Below are 12,500 nucleotides of genomic sequence, written 5' to 3' on the forward strand. Positions count from 1 at the left end.
TAAAAAAACATCAATGCCAAGATGTGTATTCCTAAATGTATTATAAAAGTTACAGTAAAAAGAACGGTGAAGTTAGTGAAGTTGTGAAGTTAAAAGAACACTGCCAAGGATTCTGTTAGAGTCCTCTGTTGAGTAAACACACACACACACACACACACACACACACACAACAATATGGTATCTGTTTCTGCTGTGGTTGTCCTCGGGCGAAGTGTGACTTGTGAGCATCTAATTCAGTGTAACAGAAGGCCTCCAGGGATACTATCACATGAGGTTCGGTTGAAAACAACCCCAAGCACACTTCCTGAAGCCGCTTGCTCACCTTCTTCAACACGCTATCGAGGGTCTCTGGTCGGCTGATGTCGAAGCAGATGAGGACGGCGTCCGAGTCCGGGTAGGCTAGCGGTCGAACGTTGTCGTAGTAGGACGAACCTGTGGGAAAGAAATATGGAAATATGAAATATAAGGAAAAAAGTAATATTTCCATGTATTCTGAATCTACTGTGTCAAGGTTCAAATTCCACTGAGGTTGCTGGATGTGTTTAACAACAACAGAGCTGTATTGTTAAAATGTTGTGAGCCATTTTTTGTTTTAAAAAACCCTGTGGTTAAATGAATCACTTCCCAAAACGAGTCATTAGCTGTCATAGCTGCTTATGATATGGTTCATCTAGCACATGAGTCGGGAACAACTTCATCACCCCTCTGATGAGTTATCTGGCCTGGAGACCTGAAAGCTCACGTCAGCCTCCTGTACTCATCAGAAAACCTCAACACATTCACATTCTCAGTCTATAGACCGCTGATAACAAATGGTTGAATGATGGGATGGTATTTTTTGGGTGGTGGGTGGTGGGTGGGGGGGGGGGGGGTGTTGGGGCACTCTTAGGACTGCCCCCATGTGACCTGGCCAGGGGACACCAGAGGACCACATTCCTGGGCGTCGCTCAGTGTGATGGGATAATGGCCACGCCGCTGGCCCTATTGACACCGATGCCCATTGTCACCTCACATAAGGCACTGGGCATCAGGGGAATGTGCAGTGACAGTTTTTTTTTTTGGGGGGGGGGGGGGCACGGCACATGCAGGCACGGTCACACACAGACAGACAAAACAGGCACACACACACACACAGGTGCTTTATATGGCATCATGTACCACATTCCTACACATCACTACACAGATTACGTTGAAAGAACGTGGGACCATGCACAATACTGACACTACACACATACCGCTGTATACAGAGTCCACTCTGCTTAGTAAACACACTCCATTGAAATACTCTGGTCTTGCACCCCAAAAAGACCTTTAATGAGACTCCTGACACAGTGACACACTCAATAGATGAGCCTGGGGTACACACACAGTCAAACACACACACACACACACACACACACACGTTCAAATACAAAACGCACCATAAAAAAAGATGCTGATCTCAAAGATCTGCATCCAAGCAATGGCCCCCAAGCTCATAGGGTTGATCACACATTCAGCTTTTCACAAAATACACGCACCTCCAAGCAAACAGATGTGTAATGTCTCAATGGAAATCATTCACACCCACACACACACATAATCACACACACACACCAGTTTGTTTGTTGTGTTGTAGAAATACAGCTCTTGGTCTGCATGTTTTTAATGAGGGACAGATGTAGTACAAACAAATCTATGTAGTGTATATCCCTTGAGAGAGAGTGTGTGTGTGTGTGTGTGTGTGTGTGTGTGTGTGTGTGTGTGTGTGTGAGTGCCGCACGCCTGCGTCTGTGTGTGCCTGCGTGTGCACTTCAGAGTGCATACAATTCTGCATAGGGAGCATGTGTGTGTGTGATGGAGTCAAGATTTAGATGACAAGTGTGTGCACAACCAGAAAGGTCGTAACCTTTCTCTCTTCGGTCTGACTCTGACTGACCTCCCGGTCCTCCCGGGCTTCACCGGAGCGCGGCTCAGGAAGATGATTCATACGCCAGGGAGAACCTGGGAGAACCAGGGAGAACCAGGGAGAACCAGGGGGAACCAGGGAGGACGAGGGGGAACCAGGGAGAACCAGGGAGGACGAGGGGGAACCTGGGAGGACGAGGCCAGATTAGGAAGATATGGAAACACGAACACGAGAGAGAGAGTATGGAGAGGAGAGGGGGGGAGCAGAGAGGGAGAGAGAGGAGAGGGGGGGAGCAGAGAGGGAGAGAGAGGAGAGGGGGGGAGCAGAGAGGGGGAGAGAGAGAGTCTGGAGAGGAGAGGGGGGAGCAGAGAGGGAGAGAGAGGAGAGGGGGGGAGCAGAGAGGGAGAGAGAGGAGAGGGGGGGAGCAGAGAGGGAGAGAGAGGAGAGGGGGGGGGAGCAGAGAGGGAGAGAGAGGAGAGGGGGGGAGCAGAGAGGGAGAGAGAGGAGAGGGGGGAGCAGAGAGGGAGAGAGAGGAGAGGGGGGGAGCAGAGAGGGAGAGAGAGGAGAGGGGGAGAGCAGAGAGGGAGAGAGAGAGAGAGGAGAGGGGGGGAGCAGAGAGGGGGAGAGAGAGAGTCTGGAGAGGAGAGGGGGGGGGAGCAGAGAGGGAGAGAGAGGAGAGGGGGGAGCAGAGAGGGAGAGAGAGAGAGAGGAGAGGGGGGGAGCAGAGAGGGAGAGAGAGAGAGAGGAGAGGGGGGGAGCAGAGAGGGAGAGAGAGAGAGAGGAGAGGGGGGGAGCAGAGAGGGAGAGAGAGAGAGAGGAGAGGGGGGGAGCAGAGAGGGAGAGAGAGAGAGAGGAGAGGGGGGGATCAGAGAGGGAGAGAGAGAGAGAGGAGAGGGGGGGAGCAGAGAGGGAGAGAGAGGAGAGGGGGGAGCAGAGAGGGAGAGAGAGGAGAGGGGGGAGCAGAGAGGGAGAGAGAGAGAGAGGAGAGGGGGGGAGCAGAGAGGGAGAGAGAGAGAGAGGAGAGGGGGGGAGCAGAGAGGGAAAGAGAGAGAGAGGAGAGGGGGGGAGCAGAGAGGGAGAGAGAGAGAGAGGAGAGGGGGGGAGCAGAGAGGGAGAGAGAGGAGAGGGGGGAGCAGAGAGGGAGAGAGAGGAGAGGGGGGGAGCAGAGAGGGAGAGAGAGGAGAGGGGGGGAGCAGAGAGGGAGAGAGAGGAGAGGGGGGAGCAGAGAGGGAGAGAGAGGAGAGGGGGGAGCAGAGAGGGAGAGAGAGGAGAGGGGGGGAGCAGAGAGAGAGAGAGGAGAGGGGGGGAGCAGAGAGGGAGAGAGAGGAGAGGGGGGAGCAGAGAGGGAGAGAGAGGAGAGGGGGAGAGCAGAGAGGGAGAGAGAGAGAGAGGAGAGGGGGGGAGCAGAGAGGGAGAGAGAGGAGAGGGGGGGAGCAGAGAGGGAGAGAGAGGAGAGGGGGGGAGCAGAGAGGGAGAGAGAGGAGAGGGGGAGAGCAGAGAGGGAGAGAGAGAGAGAGGAGAGGGGGGGAGCAGAGAGGGAGAGAGAGAGAGAGGAGAGGGGGGGAGCAGAGAGGGAGAGAGAGGAGAGGGGGGAGCAGAGAGGGAGAGAGAGGAGAGGGGGGGAGCAGAGAGGGAGAGAGAGTCTGGAGACGCCTCTAGCACTAGATTAGGTTCTTAGTCACTTGTTTAGAAAGGAGATACACTTGTGAATTCTGGTGAGTAGAAGGCCAGTGACTCACTATGTTAAAGGCAATTATTGTACGTCTCTTTGGATGAAAGCGTGGGCTGTGATGTAATGTAATTAGAGGAGAGGAGAGACGCAGAGAGAGAAAGAGAGAGACGCGAACGCCGGGGCGACGGGTGGAAAAAGAGAGGAGGAATGCGGAGGACGGCAGATCTGAAAAGAAGGAGGGAGAGCGCGGAGGATGGATGGAGGAGCGCGTCTCGGGGAGACTGAGACCAGCGTCCCGCGGGGGTTCTCTCCCGACGGCGCGGGGGACGCCCCCCCCCCCCCCCCCACACACCCCCCCTCCGCCCCCCCCGAGAGCCAAAGACCGAACGGCCACAACTCTCCTCTTCCCTCCCCCCCTCTCTCTCTTTCTTTCCCTCTTTGTATTTCTCCCCCCCCCCTCCTCTCTAAATCAGACCCCCGGGACCTGTGCCCCCCCCCCCCCTCCCCTCCCACACATCACCCCATGTTCACATTAGACACACGGTAAGGACCGGGACCCCATAGTCCCCCTAACGCTCCCTCATTACCCCCTCCATGCCCTCCTTATGGCGCCCCGAAACCCCCCTGGCGTCCTGGCGCTAGCTGCACCAGCTGCACCCCGCTCCCCGCCATGCCTGCGTGCCTGTGTGCCTATCGATAAACTTCACCTCAGCAAAATATGATAACTGCAATGTTCCGTCTCCGAACTAGTCTTCTCTAGAGGGAGGGAGGCTAGTATGGTCCAAATGTCGTTTTGTGTCTAATTGGCTTTTTTATACAGTATTACTGGCACCTGAGCAAAATCACAACTGTTTGATTTGTCATCTCTTCATTTCAGGAAACCAAGAAAATGAATGTCCAGATGTGAGGATTAAGAGAGAGACAGGGAACGATTTGTGCTTTTCTGTTGGCTGTGAGGTGCCAAGTGCGTTTCATTTCATTTTATTTGAGGAGGAAAACATACATTGGTATCTACAGGCTACGTTCGATATCCCTGCAAGAAGTCTACTTCCTTTAACAACGTTGTACCAGTGCCAGACGCGCACTTCAAACGCCACAGAAAGATGTCTGGTGCAGCATCAACCGGATGAACACAAAACCTCACTGTCCGTTTGTTTCAAAACATATATGTCTTTGAGAGGGAAATAATAGTTGATGTATAGAACCTGCTCTCTGATTAACTGTTGTCATGCAAACCTACCTTTGAAATATCGCTGACACAATTTGGCCAATAGCAGGGGACACGGTATGCGAAAGTAATTTGCAGTGTTGCTTAGCAAGCAGTTCTGCAAGTAAGCCAACCCCATATAGGCTAAAGGTATGAAGACTAATGTCTGCTGTGAAGTGCTATAATTTGTGCTTTTGATATAAAAATATACCCACGAAGCTGAAACTATATATATCACAGAGATATACAGTATGGTGTATACTGAGAGCTGAGAGCAACACAGCCGCAACATGGTATTTACAAAACCAGCAAATACTTGTCTGTTTCTGAAGCTCTTATACTTGGTCAGTTATCAGATACTGTCATCCAAAGCATCTGTTAAATCTGCAATGTGTTATGCTGGTGTTGGGGGTTAAATACCTTGCTCAAGGGCACCGTGGTAGTGGGGCCTGGCCCAGTCTTGAACCAGCAACCTTTCAGTGACTGGTGAAATGCTCTAACCGGGCTACCTACTGTACCACACTTCAATTATGGAACTTACTGTAATGGCAACCACTTATAATGTGCAGAACTCATTGACACCAGTTGCCATAACTGTTTTCCATAGGAATGTTTCTAATTGGTCACACATGAGGGTGACCGGTGACAGCCAAAAGAAATTGGTGACATCCGGCAGTTGAAAGAGGGAGGCATAGGGATGCTAGCTCTCAGTCAGCTCTCGGCAAAAGTAGCACAAAGAAACAAAAGACACCTCTACAATAGATGGCTTAGAAAAATTGTTTGATACATTTTTAACTTGACAGTTATTGGGAGGGATATCTCTAATCATAGCCAGCTTTGAATAACAAGCAACAGGCTGTAAACATTTCTGAGGGGAGAAAACATTGCAAAACAACGTGAATATTTAATTGACAGATTTTGATCAAATGTGAGTAATACACTATAAGCTTGCCCGGAGTTGCACTTTTAAGGGCCCTCTGAGAAACAACATTTTGGATGAAACCAATTAAAAATAAGTTCCGCTCAAATTTTTCCCAGAGCACACTGAAGAGATTAGACTTGCAGAGTGCTGAATAGCTTGTTGAAATTCCATTACACATTATCATTATATACAAAGCAATGAATGCCTTCTCCTCTCCCCTTCCTGTTTATTTTCAAGCAGAGGGAAAACTCCTGTCCATAAAAGTCAAAGAACATTAACAAGATTCAGACAACAAAATGGCCACCGCATTAGCTAGTGAACAGTAGCCGCGCGCGAACACATAAAGATGACAGAGAATCAGTCTTGAATAACAGTCTCATTAAATCTAAGTGTGCCTCTTATTCTGGGCAGCGGCTTCCTGTGAAAGGGATATTCATCACTCGCCATTTATATACTTTTGATTCGTTTTATTGCACACCAATGTTTTTTTTTATTGCGGGCAGAAATTTGAGGTTGCGTTGGTGGTATCGTAGCAACTCGAGGAGGAGACAAAGGGTGCCTTTGAATTGAATGTGAATGGAGAGACATTAGAAAAGTGGCAAGGGTTAGACAGGCTGGTCAGAGGGTGGACCAACGCTTAGTGTGGAAACTTAATTGGCAGTTGTGTTATTGTACATTAAAATGTCAGACTCACTAGCTGTGCTGAAAGTTGTTAATGTAAATTAACCTCTCTCTCTCTCTCTCTCTCTCTCTCTCTCACACACACACACACACACACACACATACACACACACGCGCACACACACACACGCACACACACACACGCACATACAGAAACACACACACAGTGTAGATGGACTGAAACATAATCTCTTGTATTCAAGGTGGCATGGGCTGACCTCATCCATGTTCATCAAAAGATCAGAAGCTAATGTTTATTGATCCTTGACTTTTTTGACCCTCGCTGGAACATGTATTCCGGAGCTCTCTGAGGGGAAGCCTGCTGTCAAATGGTCCATCTGTCTTCCTCAAACTCATCATGGATTGTTCTTTCTACAATCTTTCATCATGCAGTATAATAAATTACAAGCTACTTATTATTTTCACTGTTAATATAAAAAAAAAATATATATATATATATATATATAGAGAGAGAGAGAGAGAGAGAGAGAGAGAGAGAGAGAGAGAGAGAGAGAGAGAGAAAATGACATCCATAGTGGCTTGTAGCATATTCAATAACTGCATACCATACCATAATGCAGAGCCTGGTACACGTTTAATATTTGATCTGGTATAAGCCCAGTGAAATGTGGAACGGCGTGCGCTGCACATACTTAGGAGCGCCTCAGCCTGCAGATGCTGCGGCGACGCCCAGGAGCACAAGAGTCCGGTAGAGACCGCCGTGCCGGCCGGGCTGTGACACCACAGGGGGTTAATGTGCTTGGTACCTGTTAACAAGGGGCAATTTCCCTCTCATTCTACATGTTTGTTCTCATGCCTCAGATTGTTGACAGCGTTCTCCACTACTGTACCATGTGTTGTTCCCTGGTTGATTTATGTAATAGGATTTGATGCTGCGTTCTGCAGACGTCTAGTCTATATTTAGCGTCTCTTTTGTCTCACGTTGGGTGTTTTGTCTGACCGGCGAGCGTCATGGAAATGGAGAGAGATATGAGCGCCGCGCTGAGCTCTCAAGTGTCATTCTGATTTGCTGTATCTATTCCACGCAGTGAGGACGGCCTAGCGGTGTACTATAGTACACACACTCAATCAACCTGGATCGTTTACTATAGTACACACACACAGTCAACCTGGATCGTTTACTATAGTACACACACTCAGTCAACCTGGATCGTTTACTATAGTACACACACACTCAGTCAACCTGGATCCTTTACTATAGTACACACACTGAGTCAACCTGGATCGTTTACTATAGTACACACACACTCAGTCAACCTGGATCGTTTACTATAGTACACACACTGAGTCAACCTGGATCGTTTACTATAGTACACACACTCAGTCAACCTGGATCGTTTACTATAGTGCACACACACTCAGTCAACCTGGATCGTTTACTATAGTACACACACTCAGTCAACCTGGATCGTTTACTATAGTACACACACTCAGTCAACCTGGATCGTTTACTATAGTACACACACACAGTCAACCTGGATCGTTTACTATAGTACACACACTCAGTCAACCTGGATCGTTTACTATAGTACACACACTCAGTCAACCTGGATCGTTTACTATAGTACACACACTCAGTCAACCTGGATCGTTTACTATAGTACACACACACTGAGTCAACCTGGATTGTTTACTATAGTACACACACTCAGTCAACCTGGATCGTTTACTATAGTACACACACACTGAGTCAACCTGGATTGTTTACTTTAGTACACACACTCAGTCAACCTGGATCGTTTACTATAGTACACACACTCAGTCAACCTGGATCGTTTACTATAGTACACACACTCAGTCAACCTGGATTGTTTACTATAGTACACACACTCAGTCAACCTGGATCGTTTACTATAGTACACACACTCAGTCAACCTGGATCGTTTACTATAGTACACACACACTGAGTCAACCTGGATCGTTTACTATAGTACACACACTCAGTCAACCTGGATCGTTTACTATAGTACACACACACTGAGTCAACCTGGATCGTTTACTATAGTACACACACACTCAGTCAACCTGGATCGTTTACTATAGTACACACACACTCAGTCAACCTGGATCGTTTACTATAGTACACACACTGAGTCAACCTGGATCGTTTGGACAAAAAGACCAGTACATGATTCACCTCAATGAACTTGGATGCCTGAAGGCTGTTTTGGAAGGATGAGGAAGTGGATTAACTGGTATTTCCTGTTGCTGTTTTGAACAGATGATTTGCTTCCCGATGTCCCCCTGAGGCTGTTTCCTTCTGAGAACAGGTGAGATGAGGCCACAGATGGAGGCTAGAGGCACAACACCTGTTTACCGTACGAGAACAGGGCCATGCACTCAGCCTGACCTCACTACACAGATATGATCAAGATCACTTTGGGATTTCATAACCCACTGTCTTGGATATCTGTCTGGGGTCAGGCCAAGTGCACGGCCCTGTTCTTAACTGTATAGTAAACAGGTGTTGTGCCTCTAGCCCACAGTACAGTATCTCTCAAGCCTTACCTCAGCTGTTTGCCAGCAAAGATTAACTGACGACATTCCCAGAAGTAGCTCAGCTATATTTCACACCATGTGTTTTGCAGGCCCAGTTTTGAGGTACAGTATGAACATTTTTGCTTCACTGTCATTTTGATGTTTACTTTGATGCGTCAGCAAAGTGAAGTGGCTGTGTGCACATCCAACCTGTACTTTAGGCCAGGTGCAGGATAATACATGTGAATATAAAATGGAAAAGGAAATCCGCACAATGGATTATAGCTCCCAACACTTTATTTAAAGGAGAAGTAAAGGGAAAATGCATGTTTAGCCCTGTTTTAAGGTTACTTATGATCATATACAATAGTTCAGATCAAAACGTTGACAAAACTAGCACTTTTGAGAAAGTCTGATAATTGCACCGTTTTGGTCATACAATGGATGTGGGTGGGCACCGTGAAAAATCATCCAAAACACATGTTAAACTCTCGATTTCAAAGACAAGAAACTCACCGAGGTGTTAGTTGGCGTTCTGACATATAATTCGCCATAAAGTAAGATTCTAGTTCATCTGGAAAGGCTTTTTTAAATATTTAGCATAGAACTATTTAGTCGCAGCACATACGTGTGTAAACTTCCGCAAACTAGGTAGCCTAGCAACATAAACATAACAATAGCTACCGTAAGTAGTTCTGCTTCCTGAATCCCCTCTGCGGATTGATCTACACATGTACAACGGTCGCGTCAATACAAGTCAATGGATTTCATAAAATGATCAATAAAACCCTACAGGATTCATACTTTGCGGCGAATTTGATGTCAGAACACCAACGGACACCAATTACCCCCTCGGTGAGCTTCTTGTCTTTGAAATCGAGAGTTTAACATGTTTTTGGAATGATTTTTCAAGGTGCCCACCCACATCCATTGTATGACCAAAACGGTGGTAGAGCAATTATCAGACTTTCTCAAAAGTGCTAGTTTTGTCAACGTTTTGATCTGAACCATTGTATATGATCATAAATAACCTTAAAACAGGACTAAACATGCATTTTCCCTTTACTACTCCTTTAAATAATGTTTCCACCCCACAGGGTCTTCAGGCCAAATAAAGCGTGTGGAGCTATAATCGTATAAAAGAGTGCAGATATCCTTTTCTCATTTGATGAGACACACATCATTATTTAATCAGAGAACAACAGGAGGTAAATGAACAGGCAGGGTGTAGCACGCCTTCTGGGGTCCTGAGAACATGTGACGCTGCCTTGCCTCAGAGTCACTATGGAGTCATTATATCTTTAACATGCAACGCTCATTATGAAAACCATATCTGTTGTTGTCTTCCTGATTTCTTTCTGCAGTACAGTCGTTTACAACATACCCCCTACTGTACAGTACAGTATGTACATTATACTGACATTCTAGAAAAAGTAAAAAAAAAAAAAAGGATTTAATCTAACACATTCCCATTCACTGCTTCCCAATCTCATTTTACAGAAATATATTACTTATATTTATAAATATATTACTTATTTTTATATCTTATTTCATTCAGCCCGTTTGTCTGTCATACTCCTCTGCCTAATCACCTGTGGTGTAGGGAGCGTAACCACAGACTAACAGCATGATATTAAACCCTGGATTTCCATTTCACCTGGAGGAGATGATATCTGATAGGATTAAAATGTCCCCCTCTGGGCCTCAGCGCCGAACACACCCTGTTCTCCTCCACGTACCAGAGGATGTGAACAGAAGGAGACGTGGAACGACGGGGGCTTTGAGACCAGGCGAGAGGAGACCGCGTTCACTCACGCCTGCTAGAACTCTCTATGGGATTTACATGCTGTAATAGGTTATGTTCACTGGGGATACACACCATCATAGAATGGTACACACATGCACACACACACACACACGTACGCACACACACACACACACACACACATACACACACACACTGAGTTAATTCTGATTTCCGTCCACTTCAGCTTCAGTTTAGATGTGGAGTGTCATGACTGATATCTTCTGTTCATGTCTTCCATCTTCACACTGCGGGAGTGAAATATGAAAATTCTACTGTGTTAAGATCAGTTATATACATGTCTTTGAGGATAGCTTTTAACTATTGATTCATATTTCAGGCACAGTATGATATATGGAGTAAGGATGACTATGAAGTGTTCACACAGAGGTTAGCTTTAGCTTTAGACATCCATCATGACGACGAAATCACCAGGAAACATACAGTACATACAGTATTGTAGGAGCAGTGGTTCCTGGTTTAGTTGTTAGCGAGTAAACCATTATTCACATCTCTTAGTTGGGAAAAAAATATAAAACTCAAACTGGGTTCATAATGACTGCATCTTTATTTAAACCTAGAAAAAAACACTTTCCTTTCTGAAAAAGCAGATGCATCTCTCAGTATAATGTCAGAAATCACCTCACCCATCTGGTTATATGCTGGGGGGAAGTTCTGGAACATTCTTTACGCCCCCTGGGCACAGAGGGAGGCCAGTGCCAATCAGCATAACTTCGCCTGGCATCAGCAACGCCCCTGCAGGCTCCGCTACTCTGATTAATGACAGTCAGAGTGGCATCTGCGCCCTGTCTCCCACGGTATCTGATGAAGAGATTCCTCCATGACAGGAGGGGAACATCTCTTCCTGGTTGCATTTAGTTGTACACTGCACTGCTTCACTGTGTACTGTTATTTTGGGCAGCTGTCGGAGAACCATCACGCCCGATGTGTCGGCCTACTCTACCTGCCCGGGCAGCACAAGGTCTTTAACCGGTTCTCTCCTCGCGAGAAAAACCTGTTCAAGTCCAATTCCAGGCATTTTGGACACATCCGTCGAGCAACGTCTGACAAGATGAACAGTACTAGCGACGGCGTTGCCTTCAGCTCCTGGTGTACTAGTCTCCAGCCTGGTGCTGGGACTGGCAAAATGGTAAATGGTAAATGGACTGCACTTATATAGCGCTTTTCCACCTTAGCGGCACTCAAAGCGCTTTACAATGGCCTCTCATTCACCCATTCACACACACACTCACACGCCAATGGCGGTAGCTGCCATGCAAGGTGCTAACCTGCTCATTGGGAGCAATTTGGGGTTAGGTGTCTTGCTCAAGGACACTTCGACATGTGGACAGTCGGAGCTGGGATTCGAACCACTGACCCTTCGATCATTGAACGACCCGCTCTACCAACTGAGCTACAGCTGCCCCCGGCAACCACTGACTGGGTGGGGAGTCTGCTGGTCCACATAGGGAACTGGACCTGGGCGTTCTCAACGGCCCGTACCGCCCCGTTCCCTCCCTCGACAGGAGAGGCTGGTCAAACGATGGCGCCGCCTAACTCGATCAGCGTAAACAAGGGAACCGAATGTGGGGTATTCGCCTGAGCGATACTCTTGCCCTGCATGGCCAAAAGAGCGTGGAGCTATAGTTCCAGAGGCTACAGACATCTCAGGCGTTACCAAGGGCCTGCGTCAGAGCCCTTCCACAACCCTGGAGGGGTCGAAGAGAAGAGAGGAGGAGAATTCAGAGGCGAAGCTTTGGTGTTTTAGAACATCTTTGGTGTTTTAGAACATCTTTGGTGTTTTAGAACATCTTTGTTGTTTTAGAA

The 12,500-nt window shown here is 47.3% G+C and overlaps 1 protein-coding gene across 1 annotated transcript in view; it reads right to left on the reverse strand.

Moving 5' to 3' along the window:
• Nucleotides 1–12,500, reverse strand: part of LOC311326821 (rho-related GTP-binding protein RhoN-like) — a gene marked incomplete at its 3' end in the record, with an annotated part of 30,627 nt that overhangs the window by 7,473 nt on the left and 10,654 nt on the right. The window contains exon 3 of the mRNA XM_084459794.1: nucleotides 323–432. Coding sequence (XP_084315920.1) covers nucleotides 323–432 — 110 coding nt within the window. The remainder of the gene's footprint in view (nucleotides 1–322; nucleotides 433–12,500) is intronic.

The sequence above is a fragment of the Borostomias antarcticus genome, assembly GCF_949987555.1.
Source record: "Borostomias antarcticus genome assembly, chromosome: 29".
Lineage (NCBI taxonomy): Eukaryota > Metazoa > Chordata > Actinopteri > Stomiiformes > Stomiidae > Borostomias > Borostomias antarcticus.